The sequence below is a fragment of the Manduca sexta genome, chromosome 25 (genome assembly GCF_014839805.1).
Source record: "Manduca sexta isolate Smith_Timp_Sample1 chromosome 25, JHU_Msex_v1.0, whole genome shotgun sequence".
Lineage (NCBI taxonomy): Eukaryota > Metazoa > Arthropoda > Insecta > Lepidoptera > Sphingidae > Manduca > Manduca sexta.
The window spans coordinates 15,539,903-15,566,415 of NC_051139.1; the positions used below are offsets into that span (position 1 = coordinate 15,539,903).

A 26,513-nucleotide genomic window follows, 5' to 3' on the forward strand; every position below is an offset into this window, starting at 1 on the left:
AAGCTAAGCTAGTTGTTTAAGCCTTGCTCATGCATATTTTTTCATGCTTATAAATGCATGCTATAAAACTATCTCTAATTATCTATGCGACCTAAGTTAAACTAACAGTACATTAGTTCTTGGTCTGCAAACCACATTACTTCAGATTTCTGCACTTAACGAATAGGGGATGTAACTAGAAATCTCTATTTATCATTAGGTTTCATCTTCTGTGCGACCACCGTAGAATCTGTTACAACATATACTTATAACACATTTGAAAGAGATAGATCAATACATTGTAGTAAATTCTCGTAATAAAGCATCAATAACATTTTTCTCGCGGTGCCTGGGCCGTGTTTACAGCTGGAGAGCCGAAAATGAGGTTTGTTCCACCTGAATACTAAACAGGTGCCCGCTTGAGCGAAAATGGAAGTGGATAGGTTCCGTGTTTTATAGCTGATGAGATGTTTAGTTATTGTTTTTGTGAATAATCTAGATTTTACTTAGGTATTAGACTATTATAAAAATAATAGAATTTATTTAGATATTGCAATATTATGCAGAGTACTAGTTGTGGCTCGCGGCTTCGCTCGTGTGAAAAGTCTTTCCTGTTACAAAAATCTCTAAGTTACTACCGTAGTTTATAGCGCTATTTATTTAAAAATCAGATTAATAATGCGTATTCATCCCATAGGCAAATTGCCGGGATAAAAAGTGACCTATGTGCTAATCTAGGACATGTTCTTCAAGTGTGCCAAATTTCATCCAAATCCGTTTAGGTGTAACATAGGTATTACCTTGTCCAATTCTAACAAATATTTTCACATAATTGCACATTTATAATATTAGTACGAAGGAAGATTTACTATACTGTACTCAATAAATATACTGAAAATAAGAATAACTTTTATTTTATTATCAGCCTGGAAATAAACCCACATGGCGAAAAGTGGGTGGCTTAGTTGCATCCCTGCTCACCCCTTCGGGAATAAAGGCGTGACGTGTTTGTTTAATTTGTTTTATGTTTAATTCGTGTTGTAAAATCTACGTGGATATTTGCTCTCGTAGTTTCTAATACCCTTGACTTAAGACTTGAATCTTAGTGTTATATAGATGTTTATTTTTTGTTATCGCGATTGAAAACCTTCTTACGTATTCAATGAGTTCTGTTTGATTAACAATGGCTTCTCTTTGCGTTCTTTGTTTTATTTTTCCGATGCTAAGAAAATTATGCTTTGTGAGTGAGTCGCGGAAGCTTTTTGTGATTGCTTTTCTTGTGAATTTGTGAGAGGTTTCGGTAGTTTGAAGAAGGGAAAATGAGGAATGTTTTGTTTCGATCGGTTGACGTTTTTGAATGTTAGCCAATCATCAAATTGACTACTGATAGTAAGCAATTAGCAACTTCATGGACCGTCATAATAGTTAATAATTAGTGCGAGAGTGGAAGTGTGAGGGGGTGGTCGTGTTATATGACCTACCCAAAATTACTTCATTCAAATAGGTTCTGTGAAATAGCTGAAGGAGACAGGTCAGTTGAGTGTTAGATGAAATTGATAATAGTGTAGTTCTACGAAATTTGAAATCAGAATTCAGCTGATAAAAGATCTAAATATGAATGAATGACGATACGACACGGTCTATTAAAGCATAACAAATGCGTGCAAATATGGTTTAAGAGCTCGTGAGTGATCTCCGTGTCCAACAATACCAGAGTTATTCAAATACGCTTGATCCTGATCGACAGTTCCTTTGTGGCGGAGGGTGTGAAATAAAATAGACATAATGGCCGACATGTGAAGACGAGTGTGAAAAACGGCGCATTGTTACACTCCGCGCCGCCTGTCTCGGTAATTGTGTTCGGAGTAAGTTCTAGTTTAGAAGTTGTCGCTCAAGAGCTGCGGGCGGCACGTGTCGGCGTGTCGCAGTCGCGGCATTCGCGCACTTCTCTATCTGTGAATGAAACGCGCATCGACTATCTAGGTCCCATTGAAATGTTTAATGAATCGTGGACGCCGTGGGTCGAGCGCGTACCTCGCTTAATATTTGACGAGGGCCGCGGGGGCTGAGCGCCCGGCCGCGCATCACGACCGCCCGGCGCCGCCGCTGCACCGACCTTGGGCCCGGCCGCCTGCACGCACCCGCGGGACCTCTCGCCGTTTAGCCAAATGTCTCCAGAATTCATCGCTATTAGATAGTGATGAGATTATAGTATTTTCCAAGGGGCAGGGCTCAGGTCGGCTCGCGCACCTGCGCAGCGGCGGGGCGGTGTGGTCGCGGGCTGGGGAGGCAGGGGTGGCGGCGGCTGGCGCGCGGCGGGGCGCGGCCAGTCCCGCGCCTGGCGCCGCCGGGGCCGCACGCGTGTCGGCAGCTGTATGAGCGCGCCGGCGTGCTAGCGCAGCGTGCGCGGGTGTGGTATGCCCGCGCGGTGCCGATATGGCGCCGTTCCTGGCGGCGGTCGCGCTGCTCGCCTTGTTGCCCGGTGAGTGAGCGACAAGAGGCGCGCAACAGGCGGCCGCCGCGCACCGCGTTTGTTTACCCGTGCGGGATCGATTGGCGTGCTGAGAGCTGACGTGTTGTGAGTGATCCCGTGCCCTAGGTGCAGGCCGCTGGAGGACCTGGACCCCGCGCTGGACTCCTCTAGGGAACGAGGGCTTGACAACCCTACAGGCCACACGCTTGAAGACAATTCCTACACAATTTAGATAAGATTACCTGAAACCTCGAAACCCCGAACGATCAACTCGTAAAGCCCGGATTTGTAGTAAAATCTCGTAGAGGATTTTTCTCGCGCGTTGTAGAGGTCCGTTATTTCACACGCTAGGGTCCGTACATAATAGAGAAAATAACTTTCCACGCACGTTTGTTTAGGGGCGTCATTATATATTATTATAATCAACAAATTTTGGTAGTCTAGAGATTATGTTAAGGATACATCTAACGAGAGTAATAAAGAGTTAGGTAGAGTACCGTTATGTAGTTTTAACAGAAAAATACTATTTTTCGAACTCCCATAGGTAAAATAGGCAAGTCAAGCCACAAAATACGTAGAAAACTCATTATTAATGATAACCCGTATAAATTTTTCATCCAAAAACATTTACTAAAATTCATTTTGTTAAAAAATGTAAACAGAAACCTCGCAATTTAAAACTCGTGTGGGAAAATTGTTGTACATTTTTTGTTTTCACACGTTGAGCATTTCCAACGATTTGCACTCACAAAGACATGTTTTGTGCGTCGTGGTTTCCGTAAACCAAGATTACAATCTTGACGTCCTTGTCTCGTATTGTTAAAGCATGGTTACAATACATTGAACATGATGTACGTCCTAATAGTATGTGATCTAACACAAATGTCTTTTCCGAATAGATATAATCACGATTTTCATGATATCTTGACCTATATCATGCCTGCTTGCTATAGGCAGGCAGAGAGTATCGACTTCTTTTGTGTTATGGCTATGACCATTTATTTATCGGTGATTTTTCCAATGTTGAATAATATTAGTCAGAGACAAAAAATTCAGGTAATCAAAAACTCCACTTAAAAAATAACTCCATAATGTATTGTAATTTTCTATGAAATCAAGTCAGTATAGACTTCTATTTAACGTTACATTACTTTCGTATCATATTTTATTAAACTTAGTTCCGACGTCTTCAATCTCTTTGTAGTCACATCTATAAAATTTGCCTTCAAAGGTGTAAAGTTTCGTCTCTGGCTAAGTTTATAATGATTTATCATTGAGCATGTTTTTCGCAAGTCCCAAATTGTAGAAGTAAGGCGTAAAAAAGGAGTATTATCCCTTAGAAGAAGCTATCCTTCATTTAAAGACAAAGAACAGAGACGCCTTGTACCCGGACTGATATGTTGAACAGACTGCAACTTATTACAAGGTTGTCACAAGAATAAAATAAGTATTAGTCCATATTCAATACAAATAAGATCTACTATTCTTATTCACGTAGGAATTACATTGGGGTGAGATAAGTAAACTTAATTAAGACCATTTGATAGCATATCTCAGAATCTTTGATAGACGTTCTATTTCTGACATGCCAAACTAACGCCTATATTCCTAAAGGGGTGGCCAGAGATATAACTCATTGTTTGACGAACATTCCACTGTTATAATGTGTCAGGGAGCGAGTTGACGTATCGGTAATATATTCAATCTTACATTAAGTTGTATAGGTGAGTTTTTACAAAGGAAAAATTTTGTAAAAAGTTTGTTTATTAAGTCCAGGTATAGTAGAACTTCGTACTCGTTGTCTTGTATTATCATAACGTATTGACCTGATTCCAATGTTCACATATTTGCTTTGTCCCGATACAAGTCTTTGTCTGAAACAAGTCCTTACATGACTCAAAAAGGACTCTTGACTCTTTGTTCGATGTTTCGTATTCTCAATATTGTTTAGTCCAATAACTTAGTTATTAAAAAGACGTTAGAGGAAAATTAATATGTGTTTCTCCCGAACCTAATTTAGTTGTTAATGTGCCAGTTACCAATTTTTGTCCCTAAGATTTAGATAAAGGAGGGAATGGATCTTTGTTCTATGTTACAATGTGGAGAAATGATTAGATTGTTAGCATTACGGATGATAAATGTTCATCTTCATAATTTCCTAGAACGGTTGATTGTAAATTGATTCTTACATACGTTAAAATATTCTTTGTGGTTTCTTTCAATGATTTGTGTTCTGGGATTTATTATTAAATCATGCTGGCTTAAATTTGACCGGCGAAAAATAGTTATGTAGTGTACTTAATCATCTGTATTTCATATTGTACAAATAAGAAAGAAAAACTAGCTAAAAATTCGCAGAACATTCGTTCTAAGTCAGTAATTACTTGAATATGCATAAGCGGCTCCCACAAAGAGCCTTAATAGCGTTATTGGCAATAGAATCTTTAAGGGTCGGTGTATAGCGTGCGACGCTTTGGGGTTGCGATTTTAGCCCTTTATTGAAATCGTAGTCATAGAATATCACCGTTTTCTAAAGGTTAAGTGAGATTTAGGCGCAGCGCAGATGTCAAATTATTTTCCAGAAACACTGTGAAAGATAAATCATATACAAATTATTTTGTACAAATACGAGTAAGGATTTATCTGCTCTTCACTACGCTTCTCACTCTGACACATAAGATGTTTAGTCTCAAAATGCCCAGTATTTACACTGGCTGCAATGTTGGCATTCCCGCATACAACAGTGCATGCACCGTGTTGTTTGGCGACAGAAATAGACATTGCGGCGGTACGTACTCAGACAAAGAAAAGACTCTTACATACAAGAGACCAACCACCAGTAAATTAATATAATATAATATTAGTCCTGTATTATATACTATTCCGCTGCTGGGCGCGGGTCTTCTCTACTACAGTGTGGGTTTAGACCTCAGTCTGCCACACTGGCATAGTGCGGATTAGCGGATTTCTCAAAGCATGAAAACGGTCTCTAGAGAAGTTCTCAGTTCTAATATAAAGTATTTTATCATCAGGTTACCTTATTGTATTACTTTTTATTTACTGTGTTAAGAAACTGCATGGAATTTTATTCGCATTGATAATCCCTCGCCATAGTTCTTGAATTTTGTGTGGTTTACGTTTTCGCTTAACATAATATCGAGACATGCAACAAAATAAAGTGAAGATATATAAAGTAAAGCACAAAAAAACCGGACTATTATAGATTAATTTATTTAGTTTCTCTTTTATATTCGGCAAATAATCAGTGAATATTTCTCTAATGAAACACATCAGCACCAAGGTCTAACTCACAACTAAATTAAATAGTAAAATGAGTAAGAAATAAATTACTTTGGAGCTGCTTATCTCTGTCCCTTTAATTTCCTTCACAACTAATTCTTGAATATCGCTAGTGCCAGCGATCATGTCGGCGGAAATTTATTTATAATCCGATAAATCTGGTACATACCTTTAATATTTTGATACCGTTGGAGATCTCACGTAAGTACTACTTTAGTTATTTATAGTTTATTTTTAACTATAATGATTTTATATTGGACATTGACTGTAATCAGTTTTTGCGATAAAAAGTTAATTAGTTATTTTAAAGGAAATTGTGGTTTGTTCGGAATAACTTTTATATATTTCTTGTATTTTTGCAACAACTTAAGGTTGATGGACAAAGAACTGTGGCAATAAGTCCGCATATACTGTTGAAGCATATTATATATAAATTAATACACAATCATTCTTATGTTTACGCGAATATTAGATATTAAAATAAAATTATTTCTCAGATTATATCGCGGTTTTTAAATTTTATTTTTCTCATCGTGTTGGTCGTCCAAAATATCTTAGTCCCTCGTGACTACCAAAGGCTGTAAAGTCTACAAAACGTCTGAAGAAAATTAATATAAAAACCGCCATAAAATCCGAAAAATAGTTTTGTTTTAATAAATATACACGTAAAATAATCTTGGAATAGGATAAATTCTGTCTTTACCTAATAACTGGTAAAGTGGGTAAATAAATAAATAATTATAGGTACTTAGGACGGACTAAGTTCTCCGAGATGTAGTAGCTTTGTTTTATGTCTACCTGTGTATAAACCATGAGCTTATGTTTTACATTATAATATCAGTTCTTGTGTTAAAGTTACTTTATTATTGATAATGAAAAGGAGTTTGAAACAACCGTTACCTTTATTACTCTGACAACAATAAAGAGATGAGTCGTTAAGATATAAAATACTTACTTCTTGCTAATCTAAGCTTTTTTCTTATTAGGTTTCTTAAGTGTTGTTTAACCTTGTCTCTTATGTTAGAAATGATAGAAAAAATGTGGTAGCACTGATTCAAAATGATGGATAAGCATTGATTCGCAATTATTACAAATAATTTTAAATATAGTAAGTTTCATTTTGGATTCAATATCCTATTTAGTAGTTATAAGCTGTATCGCATATTAAAATATGTAGTCGCATTACATTTTGTCTATAATTTTTTTTCTAAACGACAGTGTATAAACATTAACATACTTTATCGGAGGACCTTATAGTCGGTAAAATTACTGGGCATTTAGTACAGGTCACAGGGCGTTAATATTATTAATTGTTTTCGACCTACTGCAGGTCAAGGACCTTCCAATAAGTCGTCCATTGTAATCTTAGGGAGAATAGAGTGCTTCACATTTCACAATACTTGGCAATGCAACTGTTTAATCTCGCTCTAACAATCAGGCGAGCGATTAGCTCATCATTTAGTTATATAAATCTACACAAAACTTTACCGCCGTTCTACTTTGTACCTCAGATTTTATCACCCGCATCGTCCCATTATTTGCTGGTAAACACTTGTTAAAAGACCTTTATTTATCACGATATCTGATTATGAAGATTTAATTAATCGTATTTGGTTTGGTAGGGACGTGCGTGAAAACAATTCTAATTATGGATAAAGTATTAATGATGACTCATTAGTTCATCACGATTACCACCAGAAAAGCGAATCGGGGAGTTCTATACAGAGGTGGAAATGCTTTGAGTTTTACTTTCCATATCAAATTATGGCTACAATGTTCTGTAAATCAGAGTGAAGCCATGCTTATATACCGTTGCTTTGCAGAAGAGAATTCTGTAAAATAAATTTACACCATGCCTATATGCCTTTGCTTGGCACAAGAAAATGTGGTATAATTGAATTATTATACGAGAAATCTTCTAAGAATACTAATTCATATTAAAAGTGCTGAATATTGGAGTCAGTGTGAATTTGTGTGCGAAAGCCATGGTATCTAAATTCGTTTACATGAGTCTACACTCGTCTTGGCATCATGACATCATTACATATATATTGTAGGATATAATCATATTTTAACACATAGGTTAACATTATTGCAACTAATAACATTGTGTGTCCTTCCAATTTTCCAAAACGAAAAACACAAACACAATTCTAGGAAAACCTTTTCGTTTAAACGAAGCAGTGTCTGTCGACTCGTTCGGGAATGTCTAGATTTATTCGATTACGAATTTCAATCTTCTAAATGTGAGCGAATATGTTCGAATTCGTACACCGCCTAGTATTCCTTGGTTTGCGACGTATATAGACGAAATCTATCTAGAAGTGGTGAAAGTGTTTCTGAAAGGGGAATCCAACACAACATGTAAGTACTAATATATATAAATGCAGTCTGCAAATCGTACTGATGATAATTATATTCTACATAAACGGAAGTCGACAGGAATCGAGTTATAAGGACCCTTCGCCACTGGTACCTAGACAGAGTTTCCTTGTAGAAGACTATTCTAGATGCCATTAAGATTTAATTCATTGCGGTCATATTGATAAAAGTAAATTTTTCAAAAAAAAATTTATCGGAGAAATGACAAAGAAATTTTCTATAATTTTGAGACAGACGTGTCAGAATATGCAAGGTACACCCTAATAAGTAATTTGCAAACTGGAAATATAGCCTTAAATTACCTACCATTATATTCTTTGACATTCCTTATTCCTTTAAATCAAATCGTAACTGTACAATTAGATATAAAAATGCAAATAAACAGAATTCCACAAACAGAACGTAATTCGAAGAATTTGCAAAACCGATTCGAGCAAGCACAATCAGACGTTAATGCACCGCACCATAAAATGAAATTACGTGGTGTATTTGTGACGAATGGCACCGCCGGCTAAGCGAACGGCTGGGCGTAGTCCTAATGGCACGAAAATGATAGATTGTTGTACCGATGGGGACATAGGAGCTATAAATCTCTTCACGAACGATTGCTTTCATCCGCGAGACGTTTTTGTGACTGACGTTCTTTTTTCGATAATTTGTCAGCGAGGCAAAAAGTGGGATCATGTACACAGGCACTAGGCTTTTTACTCGTGATTGTCACTACAGAACATTATACGTATTTTAGATACAACATAAATTTATAGAAAGTACGAAAGAATAGAAAGAAAGAAGGTAACATATTTATCTCATAATGAGTACATAAAAATGCCAGTAGTGTCTTATAATACAGCCTTTATTAGTTTCTATGACATGATGTGACAGGGGCGACGATATTGCCAAATAGGACAGAAATAAAAATCACTTTTTTTTTACCAATTTCATTTTGTTTTGATGATTTTAAAACTTCATCAATTTCTTTTTTAATTTACAATTTGATTTTGTTATGTCGATTTTTAAAACTACATCAGTTATGCTACCATACTACTAAACCCATAAAGCTTTTATAATGACTTTACAATATAACCATATTTTTACTTCATAAAATACATCATACCTCCCATTCCCCTAAGCATTACCCGTGTCCATTACCGGCGACAGCACAGACCTACCTCTAGCTGGCACACGCCCAACGTCGGCCATATCACCGCTAATGCCAAGTCTTATCTCAAATTGCCAGTATTTTCACCGTGATCGTAACAAACATTTTTACACATTTGATTTATTAGGTTATTGAACTTGGTTATGTAGTTAATATTTAATGTGTTTATTGTGCGCAGTGGGGGCAAAAAATAAATAGGTTGTTTTAGGAGATTGCTATTTTTTATTTAATTTTTAAGGGACTAGCAGAGTAGATTCAAGCTATGTTACTTAATATTTAAACTTCAAATTCAAATAGTCTTGCAGTGGCGAAGGGTGAAATTTTTTGAAAGGGTAACCGACACAAGATATAAGTACTAATTTGCATGAATGCGGTCTACAAATCGTTCTAATGATAATTACATTCTACGCAAAGGGAAGCCGAAAGGAATCGGGTTATATGAACCCTTCTCCACTGTAGTCTTGACTCCAACTCCAAAGTAAGCGGCTTGGGTATGAAATAATCTCTAACTGTCTGTACCTGCGGCGGCGTCGTGTGACGGGTCGGCCACTTCCCTACAATATGGTTGAGGACGCCGATGGCTGGCACATGCGTCATACTCGTGAACGGGTGCTGCTTGTGTGGACTGTTCTGTCCATTTCGCTTACATTTCTAATTTCTAATTGCTAGAGGTGCTGGGAGGAAATAATTATAAGGATAATAGAGAAATTTCATGATTCCTGAGAGGGTTGTGCAGTCATATAAAAATTTAAATTAATTTATTCCTTATTTCACGAGCCTATAAATGAACTGCTCTAAACTTTTTTTTTTCTCTTCTCACTTTATCATGTACTGTAGTCTTTACCTTAAACTGATTGAAAAGAGCAACACCAGAGTTTCTTGCCCGTTCTTCTCTGGTGAAAACCCCTTTCCGAACTGGTGCTAGAGTTAATATTGACAGAATCTAAATAATGTATAACATTTTACAGATTCAAATAAATCATTTCATTTCATTTCATTTCAATAAAATGTAAATATAAAAGTCAAGTTGGTATCGACTACGAGTAACCTTTTTAGATACACAGCGCTAAAACAAATATGTATAGATCACAGAAATTACTATCCTTAATCATACGCTATGAAAACAGCAAAAACAAGCGAAGTGCAGCACGAAAACAATTTCAAATTAGCATATACGTCAGTGTTCTGTATTAAGTCTATACTATTTAGCCTGGATATTCAAACATTCAAAACATCGTATCCAACAATTTGAAAATGCAATTTAATCTAACAAAGATAACGCGATAATAAACTAAAATAAGCGCGGTCGAGGCACAATACCACAAATTAGCTGCATAACCAAACAGCATTACCGTCTGCTCGCTCGGTTTTTGTCCGAACTCCGACCGAGCGGGGCCCAAATTAATTGGTATTGACACAGATTTATGTTTTCTGTTTTGCGCTTGACCGTAGGCTCGAAACCGTGACGCAGCATTTTCTGTGTTTTCTGCTTTCAAATCGGATAAATACGGTGTATTTACTCGCTGATGTGCGAATCGTCGGATTTGTGTTTGTCTATTTTTTTCTGTTTCAAATAATATGGAATATTGCAAGTATGCTTCTATAGAAAACGCTTAGATATATTCTAATGGTCTAAGAGGAAAAGAGATACCCAAATAAAAAATATTTATTTACCTTAATAAACAAAACATCATATCGCATAATGTACCTACTTTGAATAAAAGTGCCAGTTTAAAAGGAAAACATACAAAACAATATATACTACCGATCTCATAGTGCCTGTGGCGAAATCCAAAAATGTAGAGGTAAACATGAAATGCACGCGATAAAATCCGCAGAATGTTTAATTTAATACGCTACGTGCGTGCTACGCATACGCTACACATATACGCTACGAACGTGCTACGCGGATATTGCATACTGCGTAGTACGTACTACACCGCTACGTGATGTGTAGCACAGCGTATTGTAGAGTTTTGTAGCACACAGTAAATCCTCATAATGTGGAAGTTTAGATGATTCTGTTTCACGTCAGATTAGTTCGAAACGAAATTAGGTCCATTTGTGATTCCAATCCACGTGCAATTTATGAACTGTTTGGCGGTTTACGTATTCCGTTAGAAATATAAAGATGTTACGCAGGGCAGCATAATTTCTGATATGGCTAGCTAATTGTTGCAATATAGCTATCGGAAATGAAGGCATATTTATTGTGACGGAATGAAATAACGACATAACGACGAATAATAAACAGCCTTAATAAGCACTGTCATCAAAATGATTACGAACAAAAACAAATTTACAATAATTATGCAGAGTACGATATTATTACAATTACGGTTGCAATTAAGATCTCAAACTACTCGACCGGGTTACAATATCGGATCGCTTATATAAATTCTCTCCAATGGGGCTTTGATTGGAGTTATCCGATCATTGCATCGTCAGAATATTACGATATATCTAGATTAGCTCGTGGAAGCGTAATGACGTCAGCCAGATAAATATTTAATGCAACTATCGTGCATTATTCCGTAATAAATAAATATCAAGCTATAAAATTAAATGCAATAGACTACAGTTGTAGTCAAGTAGCAGTACAACAATTAATATTATGCATTGGCTTTGGAAAGAGTTTTTTATGACTACTAAATGGAGAAATGAGCATGCCGCTTGTCTAATGGTAAGAGCTACGACTGTTCATAAATAGCATTAACATCATACGGTACTTTGAGTTAGAAAGTACTGCGTGGCATTCCACTGCACTTGTCATCCTGAGACATGAGAATGTTCATAAGTCCCAGTAATTACGCTGATTATATTGTCCATCAAACCCGAACACAGATAAACTTCAGTTTCTGTATTCTCATATAATTCAGTGACTTAAAATGTGTTTGTATCAAAAAGCCTCCACGTCAACGCGTGATGGTCCTTCCTGTTATGTACACACATACACACTGATGCATTTTATCCCCAAAGGGGCAGAGGTGCAACTGGTGCATCCACATTCCACCGTCTGTATTCCGTCCCATGATGTGCTAGCCATATCGGGCACAAATTCCAGACCCCGAGCTGATATTGAGTAATAACCCCACTTTGTCCAACCCGGAGATCGAACCCGAGACCTCAGCACTGCAGTCGTACCTTAATACAACTACCCCACCGAGCCAGTCCTGTTATGTTTCAAATCTAAAAGCGAATTCATAAAGGTTAATAACTCTTTGTTCATAACACTGGTTCCTGCATTAATTTTGAAGGGTGATCCAATTGAATTGGTTCTACCGTTCAAGTAGCGTTGTAGCGACAATGAGCCCTCTAAGTTTGTGAAAGGCCGACTTGAGCTTTTGTGATAGCGTTATTGATAGCTTCAGGAACTTCGGGTCTCAGACATTATTAATATGTTTCGGCATAGTTTCCGGTCATGGCTTACTTTTATTGTAACAAAGTTTACCTGGAAAGGTATTGTATCGTTTTGTTTGCAAAAAAAGACAGGTTGTTTGTAAAAATGGAAGAAAACCAAGACTATGCAGAATTCCATTTAAACTCAGGAAATATGGGCTACCAAGGCGTAGGCGGGTTCAAAAGCCAAGGCAAAACATCTTTAATAAACCTACATATCTGGGAATTCTCCATAAGAAATTTGATGGTATATAAATTCTGCTAATCTGCAATAGGCCACTAGGTTAAAGTCTAAAACCCTCTCAGTGTTAGAACAGGTCCGTGCTCAGCAGAAATCAGTTTTTTTTAAGTTTTATTATTATTAAGCCCTAAAACTAGAATGGTTAGTTTTATTATAATTATTTGTTATGTTTATGTGAATGTTGGACATCGAAATTAAACTATTTTAGATTTCATTCGCTCTATTAATCTCCCCGGTCTAAAATCATAAATACTAATTAGAAAGTAATTGCACGCCGCTCCATAGTTATTTGAAATAACTGAGCTGCATTAATCTTTATTACCGTTCGTGGCTGAGCGGCTAGAGTATAGAGTGACTGCGAGTGCACAACGCTGGCTTTAGATTGATCTCGGAGATAACATCGCAAATTTGTGAGTTCTTGTTAACATTGGTCTCAGGTTAGGATTTAAAGTGGAATCCTAGAGATCTATATCACATTGTTAATAAAAACAGTAGCTGTTATATATTATCTTATTTGATAAGTTAGTATAAATGTATGATGAAACGTGTAAGTTCATGATAGAAATGCTTTTAAACAGGAGCAATACCAAGAAATTAGTTTTTTTTGCATGGATCTGGACCCTTAGCTGGATTTTTAGTTTTATATAGCTTAGTTTTTACACGACTTTATTTTACTTTTTAACTCAGCATTAGTTAGGTGACAAAACGGCAGTAATAAGGTAACATAGAGAATTAAAATCAATGACCTGTCTAACAACATATTAAGACTGATTAATATTGTCTAATGAAAATTCTTTAAAATCTATTTTAATTAAAATCCATCCATTTATTCGTTTCATAACAGACCGATATTAACATCACTTAATATCAATATTTTAATACTATGTTTCTATGACTGGGTTTTGAGTTTGTCACTAAATGCCTTTAAAATTGTATCTGATTTATTTGGAAACGATTAGTACATCATTAAAGCGGTATAATGACTGGAAACGAATCAGCGGGCGATGTTCTGAATAGCCGCCATTGTTAATCACTGATGCGCCGCTACGTCGAACTAATGCGTTTGATTAAATAGATTGTAGAGAAAAATGTATTTAGTTAGGTCGTTCGTCTGGAAATAATTGCTTAGTTATAAAATCAAAATCTATACTAATATATAAAGCTGGAGAGTTTGTTTGTTTGAATGCGCTAATCGCAAAAACTACTAGAACGACTTTGAAATTTTTAACTAAAAGGAATATTACTTTAGAGTGTTATAAGTTAATTTTTGTTCCGAGAGAATATAAAGCAGGACTTTTATCTAGGAAAAACTTTTGCACATGGGCGGGCTCGGGAGCAATGCTAGCAAGAAATTGAATTATACTTTCACACTGCCTTCTGGTGTGGTTGTTTTAAGACTGAATGTTATGCGCATAATACACAGAAATAACACTGACTACACGTTTAAGGCGAGCGCATCAGCATTTACACAATGTTTGATGTTAGAGCACCAGGGGCCTTATTCTCTATCCCGCACGTTATTTTAACAGTGCGTAACAAGCACGTAACACAACGCATCATGTTTAGGACTATAGAATTTGGCTTACAGAATACCATTCCACGCACATTTCTCGAAGATAACGTTAGCGTTACGCGTTTACACTATCATACAGAATAAGGGCCCAGTAACGAAGGGTTCATATAACCCGATTCCTACCGGCTTCCCTTTCGTAATTTATGTAAAATCTAATTACCAATGGTACGATTTGAAGACCTTTATGCATATTGTTAGTTATGCATAAAGTTCCATATGCTCGTCTCGTCATTCAAAGCAATAAAATACATATTGTCGTGTCGGGTTCCCTTTCGGAAAATTTCATCCTTCGCAACTATAATAATAATAATATCAGCCCTGTATTATATACTGTCCCACTGTTGGGCACGGGCCTCCTCTACTTCTGAGAGGGAATAGGCCTTAGTCCACCACGCTGGCCTAGTGCGGGTTGGTAGACTTCATACACCCTCGAAAATTCCTATAGAGAATTTCTCACGTATGCAGGTTTCCTCAAGATGTTTTCCTTCAGCATTAAAGCAAGTATATAATTTTTTTAGAAAATACAGAGGTGTGTGCCCTTGGGATTTGAACCTGCGGACATTCGTCTCGGCAGTCCGTTCCACAACCAACTAGGCTATCGCAACTTTTTTTAAACATAGTATTTAAGTAAACGTGTTCTATTTAGTTAATAACATAACGCGTAACCTACAAATAAGTATTATAAACGACAGTTAAACAGACAATCTAAAGTCACTCCGTGTAAACAAACTAATCGATCGTATTCTAAACATCTGTGCCTAAACGGTTCAAAATTCATTAATTTGTCGACACAAAAGCAAAACGGACTCTTTGTTCACAGTTTAATTTGGCGGAAAGAAACGGATTCATCCGCTCTATTTGTTTATAAATTGTAATGGTTAGCGTTGGCGTCTTCAAAGATAATTTAATTAGGCAACATTTAAATGTGGAACGAGACTAAAACGGACAGTTTTTAAGACGCGACGAGCAAATCGCTAAGCGTCTATTTAAGCTTGAATAAAGAATGGATCGTCTTACGTTCGCCTGATATATAAATTAAAATAAAATTTAATATCAAGATGATTAGTGCAGTAATAGAAAGAACTAAACCATTTTTTTATAATTTTGAGCCAGTGGTCTTATCGTTACTTTAAAAAAATAACTTCTTCTGAACCAGGAATATAGTTAACCAGGAATACATTTAATCTAGCTTTATAATCTCCTCGGAAAATATTTATTTCTTACAAATAGCTAGAGGATATAAGACATTAATAATATTAAAATATAATAATTGAACTCCCTTCGGCAAGTTATTGGAACGGCACAGGACTGTCGAGTGTTTCATTATTGTCCTCGACAGTTTAACCCTCAGGGATACATTATTGGACAGGGCTTCGATATTTTGAATTCCTCTGATCATTATTACATTCATGGGAAATGTTAAAAAATTGTGGTCACATCCACAGACAGGTTTGAACTAGTTTACCGAACTTTTTGGCTTTATAAGATACTAGTATTGGTCACGGTTTCGCCCGCGTGTAAAGCCTTTCTTACTACAAAAGTGCCATAGCGCCATCCGTATGACTCCAACGTGATGTATATGATAAATTAGTCAAAAAATCTTCTTAATCCAAGATGCAGTATCCCATCATTCCATTCCTGTGCTAATTTTGATTCAAATTTGTTTAGAGGTTTCTGCGTTTACTTCTAACAAATATCCAAACCCAACCAAACGTCCAAACATTCACATTTATACAGGTAAGATGTGAGATTCTATAATATATATTACGGATTACAGAATTACTGACTTTGTATTAATAAATGAAATCACATACTCATCTGTACCTTTGCTAACATTGTGCCAAAAATCATATACGAATAATGATTTTTTCCATCGAAAATCTCAGGTTTACTTGTTGATTTTTTGATAATATTGTAGTTTAGTGTAAACATGTCGGGTGTGTGAGGGTATTTCTGACTGTAAGTGTAACGTCGCTGCGACGATATCTCTTAGAGTAGTAGCCGTGGCAATAGGGTGTGTAAAATTTTAATTACTTTTTGTTAATATTTATTTTATTCAAAATGCTCACTTTTTATGTCATATTTAAGGTTCAAGTAACTGATTGAAAAGTGTTCCGTCTCACATGTTGTAGGTGGTGAGACTATTGACGTATTGAAAACAAATTTCTATTACGAGTAACTTACATATTTCGCAATAAAGTAATATACAAATTTGTGCGTTAAAAATAACTTTTTATTTCCACGAAACCAATGACTATGGGTAATAAAATGAAACAATACAATATTTTTACCGAACGTAAACGCTTAACACGAACCTAGCTCGAAAACGGTGACAATAGCGAATCAAAGCTTACAAAGAACAAAACCCACCGGAAACCGGAGACAAAAACCCATATTTCGATTGTTTTTAACAGCCAATAATTTTAATTCAAACCAAACTATAAAAATCACATTTAAAATGTTATAAAGAGAACATTTCGTGTATGCAAGACCACAACTCGGTAAGAAACTCATCTATTGGTTTTGGTAGGGAGCTTTCAAATATTGTGTTCGGTTTAAATATTGTATCCAGTGTAGCGACTGAAGATTATGAGACTTAGGGCTGATTAATACCTATAGATACAACTGAATTTCGCTCTGAAGTGAGATATCGGCTGAGACGCTGTCTAATTACAGTCAGTATCTTAAGATTGTGGCTTTTTAATAAACAGATATCATCAGCTCAAATGATATCTTAAGTCATAGCATCTTTTTTTTTCGCGGGGAAGATACGCATTATCGCTACCATCAGTAGATTAGTTATGTTGGTTTCACCCGTCTTACGGCACAATGTCGACAATAAGGAGTATAGTATCATCTGAGCGAGTATTGGACCGAGTCTCTAACCTCTGTACAAAGTCACAGCATCTGACGGATTTTGACAGTTAGGTTTTGTTTATTAAATAGCGCCGAATCAGATAACAACAAGCGCGCAAATTACAGCTCAATTTTTTTTTATTAAATAGTTCAATTTTTTAAACGTTTACTTAAGAGCGAACTCAAAAGGTAATTAATTAATAATATTGCTCTTAAAATATTTTGCCTCAGGGTGATGAGCGCGAAGGAAATCAATCTATAAGCTATTCTTCAGGGTTCAAACTTCGAATGGTGTTGCCAGTGTTTTTGGCTAATCAATACCTTAACCAGCAAATTAGCGGCTAGCTCGTCTTATCACCAAAATACCAAAAAAAAAGGATTCTTCATAGATAACTACCGTAGCTCCGGCGATCTTTCGCCTTTGAAATATCTTGTGCCAAAACGTTAATACTTTGCTCAGGTTTTGCCAATTCGGGCACGTACCACAGAGTGTTATTTTCAATTGCGCTAGTCACACCGAACGGTCGGAATGAATACCAACCAAATAAAATATGAACGTTCCTTTGAGCTTTCGACTTTGAAAACTAAGATTTGAGGGAATTTTTGGTTTGATTTACATTTTATTGCAAAAATGTTTTAAGGTCTCATGATAGTAATGATATTTAAGGCATGATCAATGTGATATAATGCTCATGATATATATTTAGTGGGCGGACTGCATCAAATAAGTTAAATCGTGACATTTGTTTTCGTTGCGTAAATTTTATCCTCTCCTTTCAATTGTTAGTGAAACATGTAAGAATTATATATTTTATAAATACTTTTTAGTTACATTATCATTATTACAAAATTAATTAATAAAATTAAAATAGTATTCCAAATATATTATTGTACAATATTACTGAAAAACTTTATTGAAATCACGATAATAATTATTATATGGAAATCGTTCATTGTAAATATATTCCACGGCTTTTATTTAAAATTACACATTTAATTTTAAAACATAAAGCATTTAAATTTAATATTAAACAGTTTAAATAAAGGTGTGACAACAAATGAAATTGTATCAGAATACATTTACCATTTGTCAGAGTAACAGTTACTTGCAAAATTGAACGTGATTTGCTCCGCTGCCAGCCGTCATGAGTTGGTGAAACGATACAATGCCATGGACAATCTTTTATCTTTGCATTTTGTTTAATTTTTTGGCGAATACAGTCGCTTTGTTGGGCAGGGTAAAAACAGTATTTTGCCATTCTATGATTTATTAAATAGATCAGTCCCTCACATTTGAAATCTGTAGTTTGCAAAAGGTGCTGTGCTGTAGATTCCTGGTGATAGGATATATTGTATATGTGGATAGCGATCACCGTGTACAAGGTGTTAAAACCTGCCATAGTGGCGCACGTAAGTTTGTCGCGTTCCGAGATCAGCCTTTGTGTATCCGGTTCCAACAGGCCGGCATAATTGTGTTGACTGCTGAGGGGTAATCATCTTTCATCAGTTGACATTCTATTAGACCCCACTCCACTTACCATCAGGTGAAGTGGTGTCACTTTGCCGTGTTTGTATAAAAAAAGAAAAGCTACAAATAGCCTAGTTTTTAAATATATTATATCTAAACAAATATATTTAATAGTGACGTGATTAAAGGCATCGGCAACTGAAAGGCTTTTGGTTATATAAGATCCACATCTAGAATGACAGTTTGCAGATCATGTGTACATGAAAGTGAAGGGGTGCATTTATATCGGTGCCAATAACACCTCAACTACACTAAATTAAAAAAAAAACTTTAATTTAATTTAATCATGAAGTCTGTGAACGGGTACAGATAATAAAAATTCCCAAACGTCCAATTAACGTCTTTAGCTTGAAACTTAGAAACTCTTTTCGGCGCGACTCAACTTTCACGAACGGTGTTTCGCAACACGCGGACTCCCGAGAGTGCGGGTTTCAATTAACGCGGATTCGTTCTCCGAGATTCTACGCAACATTTTGAAATAAGTATTAACTGTGGCAGTGAATTTTAACGTTCCCGGTTTGCGGAGAGTGGGCGCGCGGACATTCGCGGGTGCGATACCGTTTAGGTTATTGTTATTGCGAGTAGTTTAAAATCTAGCTTTTGTCTGTTAGGAAACAATGAAAAATAATGCTTATGCTCTCGTGATTAAGTTTAATATTAGTCATTTATTTTTATTACATTTGTTGTAGTTAGAATTTGTTAGTCAGGTCTTGTTTAAAAATCAAGTGATTATACTTTTTTCACGAAATCTATTTTTAACGAATATTTGAATGTATACCATCGCGTCGTTTTAAAACCACGCGCACTGATTTGATGCATATAGTTTTATATGCTACGTAAAATGCTAGGTTAGCTTAACAATAATGCGAATAAGTCATAAAATCTAGCTGGAAAATAGCCAAATTTAAGAAAATGAATCCCAGTACAGTTCTCAATTCTATATGTTGGAACATGAGTCGATCGGTGTCGGACGCGTGTTTTGTAGAAAGTATTTCGTTTGTTCCCACAACAATACGGTCCTGAACAGAGTGTACACTCGACACACGTGAGTACTCCTTGTGAAATAAGAATGCTTGTACAGGGTTTTGATGATATGCAGTAATTATGTACTCGCGAGGAATTTTGAGTATGTATATAAGCTCAAAATTACAAAATATTCTGCTCAAAGGTTTCCTTATTTGTGGTGAGACCACATTGATCCCGGGTAAATTATTAGTTCTATACTTAAAGTTAATAGTAATTTCGAAATATGTTACTACTATCTTCAACACTTAGTAACTTAAACTTTTCTTGTACTTAAGAGCCTATCGTCCTAAATTCCGAATTGGTTACAAAATATAATCACAGGAAAGTTGCATGAACAATTAATTCAAAATATATATTTTAAAATAAAAGCTGTGATAACCTAGTTGGTTGTGGAACGGATTACCGAGACGAACGTCCGCAGGTTCAAACCCAAGCGCACGCACCTCTGACTATTCTAAATTTATATGCGTATTATTTTTGAATTACTTGCTTTAACGGTAAAGAAAAACATCGTGACGAAACCTGCATACTAAGAAGTTCTTTATAATAATTTCAAAGGTATGCTAAGTTTGCCAACCCGAACTAGGCCAACGTGGTGGACTAAGGCCAAAACCCTCACAGAGGTAGAGGCCTGTGCCCAGTAGTCGGACAGTATTTAAAAATCAATACGCGTATTTAAAGGGTGTAAGTTATAAACATACGAACAATTAAAACATATATTTGCAAAACTGAATGCGCAGGCGTCTCAAACCGACGAATTCGTCTCGTTATCAAGATACCGGGAATTTAATTATGCGGGTGTTTTGTTAATTGGTGTGTAAAGAAGCGTTTATACCGCCATTACAGTTTGTATTTCGCCTATTGGACGTTTAATAGAACGGTGGCGCGGCTTAATTGGTTTTTCATGTCTCCGAAATAATCTTCGCTGAAATCTGTATAAGTGATAAGACGGTTTGACGATACTTGATATTCTTACGCGCTTATCTTGTTGGTCTAGACAAAAATATTACGTTGCTGAGTTCGTAAGAAAATAATCTAATACTTAGAGTGAATACGAAAACTGCGAACCAACTTAGAGAGATTACAGAACATGGCGTCTTAAATTTTTTATATATCCATTTAAGAAAAATGATTAGTGCGATGGCTCTGGTTTCGTTATCTATGTACTGTAATATGCTTTCAGCTTTCTCTATTTAGTAACTCAGTTCTAAAACCACTAAAAAAAGTTAATTAAGATTTTTTAAATAGGTTTGGTAGTAAACAGTACCTTGATAACGGAACTTAAAAAAAATTAAATCAATTTTTTAAATACGATAGTTTACTTAGAAGCCATCGAGTGTTCCTTATGCACGTGAATACCACTGTAATAATAAATACGAAAACAAGGAGAATAGCTTAAAATATACCCACATTTAAATTTTAGAACTTCGTGTACCACGAGCAGGGTTGCTGCAATTTTTTTTTAATTTAAAAGTATCGGCCAGTTCGTAAAAAAAAAACAAAAACATTTTTAAAATCATTTTCGGCCATGTGCGAATATAAATAACAAAGAGGTTTAGGTACAGAATCGAATGTGTGTATGATAAATAGTTGGTGAGATAGAACCTATCCGTTTTTATTTATGAATCTGGCCGGCGAACGGCCGTAATGATATTACGACTATGATCGTAGGGTTGCCACTTCTTTGTGGTCAGGGTAGATATTATAGGGATATGTATTATTTTATAATACATGTCTTATTATTGTGTTGTCATTTTCTCGTGATACATAAAAAAAAGATTTCTCAAAATTTCTCTACTTTTAAGAATTTTTATAGTTCTATTAAAAATTATTTATGCAATATTATAAATATGTAATTTTGTACATATGATTGACTATAGATCAAATGATCTGCACATTAAGAGCTAACGACTGATGGATTCTATCTAAATATTGACACAAATCATTTTTTTTCTTGCGAAGAAAAGTGTCTTTAGGAACATGGTTGGTGCGGTTATGTTGTTGACACAGGTCTAGATAAATATATCAGCTATTTATTCTTCCTTCCTGAAAAAGAATCATAAGGCGAAGTCGCGAGCCAGAATTCTCACAAAATGGTAATATTAATGGCAATTAATGCAAAAAAATACAACTAGTTTTTGGCAACCCTAAACCCGCAAGTATGTAATAAGGTAAAAAGAATCCAAAGGTAAAAGAAAAGAGCTAGGCTCTGTTTGAATATTTCAGCGGTGTGTTCTGTATAAATGTACAATGACCCATTTTGGCTACTAGCAATTTATTTATTTAGCCACTTTGCGCCTTTTTGAAGTAAATATATTCTGTAGTTTAATAGCCATACAAATGGGACTAGTTTTTAAAAAGGCGATAACAATTATTCCCACATGTTAAGTTTATATTTAAATACGAAGTTCGCATGCAATCTTCATGATGCTAGAATCATTTTGGTTTGTGGCTTAAAAAGCATAAAATGTGGTACAGGGACCCAGCAAACTTTTGAGTGCAATGCTATCCTGCATTATTCTATTTTCCATACAGTAATAGCATTTGACGCGTACTTTACCAATAGTTGTTTTACAACTTCTTTTAAACATCTAGTTATTAAACGACAAGATTCAGTAGCACCCTGAAATATTATTTGTAAATCCTACCGAATAACATTGTTAAGTAAATAAATTAAATTCAGAAAACCCATTTTCCAATACGAACTAGAATCTGAGTTTGTAACTGGGACGTTGGTGCTGAATTTCGCAAGATGGCGCAGGCTTTCAAAATCTCTTGACGGCCAGGGTAGTGAACAACTTTATTTATTAAGGTTACATTGGTTGGTGTATATCAGTTGCGAAGGGTCCGTACAGCGCAATTCCTGCCGGCTTTAAGTAGAATCATGGACATCATGGGACGGACCACAGTTGATGTAAAGAGGGTGCTCTGTCTCTGTGTACCCCTTCGGTTTTAAATGCGTGATGTGTGTGTGTGTGTGTATTTAAATAGAAAATCGTCTTATTAAAGAAGAACTTACAGAATGGTATGAGTAGCAATGGCGAAGGGTATATATAAACCGATGTTTACCGGCTTCCCTTTCGTAATTTATGTAGAATCTAATTATCCTTAGAACGATATGCAGACCACATTCATGCATGTAAGTACCTATATATCGTGTCGGGTTTTCATTCGGAAATTTTCACCTTTCGCCACTGGTGCATATATGAATAACTTTACAATATATTGTGTAGGACGAAGCGCAATTAAACTTACGTAGACTGAAATTAGAGTGGTAGATCGAGAAGAAATATGGTCGCACCACCCTCGACTCCTTTGTAAATTTCTATTTATATTATTACTTATAATTATAGGCACGTATACCAGCGATCAGTGGCGACGGGTGGATTTTTCAAAAGGTGCAAAAAAATAACCAGTTAACCAATCAAGGCCAATTTGACAGAAAACAAAAACTGACAATACAACTAAAAGGGAAGCCGCTAGGAATCGGGTTGTATGGACGCTTCGCCACTGCCAGTGATACAGTGTTCTTTCCTAATAACAAAATGATATATTGTTAGTAATTTATTTGTATCAAACTTTTTATACAGTGATGTATTCCTTTTTAGAGTCACATTTAATATTCACAAAGCGTGTTTGTAGAATTTAAAAACTCTCTAGAAGGATAGCAAGATCCACGCTAGAACTTATCATAGTCAAACTAACTGCCATTAAGTGCCATTAAGTGATGATTCAGAACCAATTAGTTATTGGATCATAATTGCATATTAATTTTATCCAATATAACGGTATCCAATATAATTACGCTGCGGCTATTTTAATATGAGCCTGGGAAGGCTCGGAGGCCTATTCGATGCTTCACAAGAGGCCGAAACATGCCTCTCTGGCAAATTAATATCAGGGGTATTAAGGATGGCCGAGGCACAACCATGTTTGCTAGCCAATGGATGCTAGATATTTTGTACCTCATTCTAAGTGATTTCCATGTAACATAGAGTAGGGATTTATAGATTACTATCTTGCTGTGCTGAAGGGTCCATATAACACGATTTCTATCGACTTCTCTTTATGTAGAATTTATGTAGAATCGAATTATTAGAACGATTTTCAGATCGCATTCATGCATATTAGTACCTATATGTTGTGTCGTGTTCTTTTTCGGAAAATTTCACCTTTAGCCACTGCTATCTTAGCTATACTGCTATTGTAAAGACGGTGTAGAAATCTTGAAAGACACGCGTTTTGATGGAAGTCAGATGACAGGCCTCTTTATTAGCGGTATGTCACCTTGCCTATAATTTAGTAACAAACATCTTGACTGTTATTAGAGGGAGATTTCTGCGACTGACGAATAAATACACTTTGCATACAATGACAGAAAGAACAAAGTTTCTAATTTTTATACAACTTGCATGATAATTAATTAAAAATAATTTTAGGTTCTTAATTTCAGTATAAACGTCCAGTTTAAAATTTTATTTTTATTTATTTATTCTATTTCAAAACACCATTAGGCAATAAACACTACAACTATCTTTAATGAAGTATTAGGGAATAGATGAAGGTGTGTTTACCTCTTGAAAATAAAGGGAATGAAATAAAAACGGATATGAATAGTTTTTGATTGCGTTTGTATTTGCTTATGAAATATTTAGTAAATGTTTGTGAATTTAATTAAAATTAAATACAGTTAAACAGTTTTGCTCATACATTTCTATGGATATTAATTACCGAACACAAAAACAGTATTTGGTCCGTTTAGTGTGCGTCCTGGACTCGCTACACAATTTGTTCCTTGTTAATTAATCTGTCAGAGCTATCCAGTTCCTTACGGCGTGGTTAGATGCTTCTTTGTTTATTTATTATTACATGGAAAATGGACTCTGTTTCCAGATGTTTCGTTCTTACTTCAATGTGAGTGTGTTTAGTTGTTAATCATTTTTCACAATTTACACTTTTTATCCCTGAAGGTGCAGATATGCAACTAGGACGCACTTTTCATCTTGTGTATTCTGTCCTATGATGTGATAGTTGGTGAACTATTCGGACACAAATTCCAGACATCGGGCTGATGTTGAACACAAAATCTAATATCACTTTGCCCGCCCCGGGATTCAAACCCGAGAAATTCGAGCGGTAATCATACCGCGCATACAACTACGCCACTGAGGCAGTTTTTTGTTAGGCATACTTATAAATGCGAAAGCAACTTCGTCTTTTTGCCTGTTACGCTTTACGACTGAACCACTAAACTTATTCCGATGTTTGATATGGACATAGGTTGAGACGTTTACTTAGCGAGAAAATACTTAGCGGAAATTTTTCTAGAAAGGCTCTCATGTGAGTCGAGCTACAAGCTAAATCTAGTTTAACTGTTGAAAACATAAATGCGGTCTGCAAATCGTTTTTAGATGCTACATAAATTCTACATAAAGTGAAGTCGATAGGAATCGAGTTATATGGACCCTTCGCCACTGCTGCTCATACGATTATGTAAATTTTTCTTTAATAAGACGATTTTCTATTTAAATACACACACGCATCACGTTTTTCTCTCCGAAGAGATATGCAGAGGAGCAAACAGAGCACCCTCTTTACGTCAAGCGTGTTACGTCTCATGATGTCCATGATTCTACTTAAAGCCGGCAGGAATTGCGCTATACGGACCCTTCGCAACTGTTATACACCAACCAATGTAACCTTAATAAATAAAGTTGTTCACTACTCCGGCCGTCAAGAGATTTTGAAAGCCTGCGCCATCTTGTAAAATTCAGCACCAACGTCCCACTTACAATTTACATTTTCAAAAGCAAGAGTCCACCAAACTATATCTTCACTCGCAATATTCAACATTGCTATGCCAAATGTATCGCCATCACAATCGATCTATTGCATACATGATATAACATGTATTAAAATATGCGTGCGGTATAGTTGTGTGGGGCTATGAGAATTTGGGGGGATGGATAAAATCTGAAAACGCTTTGAAGTCGGCCACGTTAATAGAATACCAAATGTATCTTCGTCGTGTATAATATTGAATATTTCATGCAAATTAAGGCCTACCACGGCGTACGCGTTTCTACGTGTGTGTGTTGCCAGGAATAGTTGCATTTCTTTTTAGTTTTTGAATTTTAGAGTTTTGTTTAGCTCGGGTGTGTTCTTTTTCAATACTGGTATACCTAGGATAACACCAAATGGGAAGGTATGGCATATTTTTATATGGTTAGTGTCCAGTGAAAATAAATAATTAATGGAATAAGTGCCTCTTTTTGACGACCCAATGTATTAAGAATTTGCCAAACAAAAAAATAGCTATAGCTTTGTCTCTATGGTTCGAATCTTAAGGACACACCTCTGACTTTTCTAAAATCATGTGTGTATTCTTTGTGAATTATTGCTTGCTTTAACGGTGAAAAGAAGAGAAGGGAACGGAACTCAGTAGTAGAGGAGGCCCGTGCCTAGCAGTTGGACATTATATAATACAGGGCTGATATTATATATTATTATATATATAGGAATATACTGATTAAATTCGGAACGTTACTCGTGAACTATCAATGGCGGGGCTATTCATCACGTGTAAACTAAAACATT

At 35.8% G+C, this 26,513-nt stretch overlaps 1 protein-coding gene across 1 annotated transcript in view; it reads left to right on the forward strand.

The window, feature by feature from the left end:
- The first annotated feature begins 2,415 nt into the window (after positions 1–2,415).
- The window catches only part of LOC119190581 (neuronal acetylcholine receptor subunit alpha-7-like), a 66,428-nt gene continuing 42,330 nt past the window's right edge, over positions 2,416–26,513 (forward strand). The window contains exon 1 of the mRNA XM_037442794.1: positions 2,416–2,461. Coding sequence (XP_037298691.1) covers positions 2,416–2,461 — 46 coding nt within the window. The remainder of the gene's footprint in view (positions 2,462–26,513) is intronic.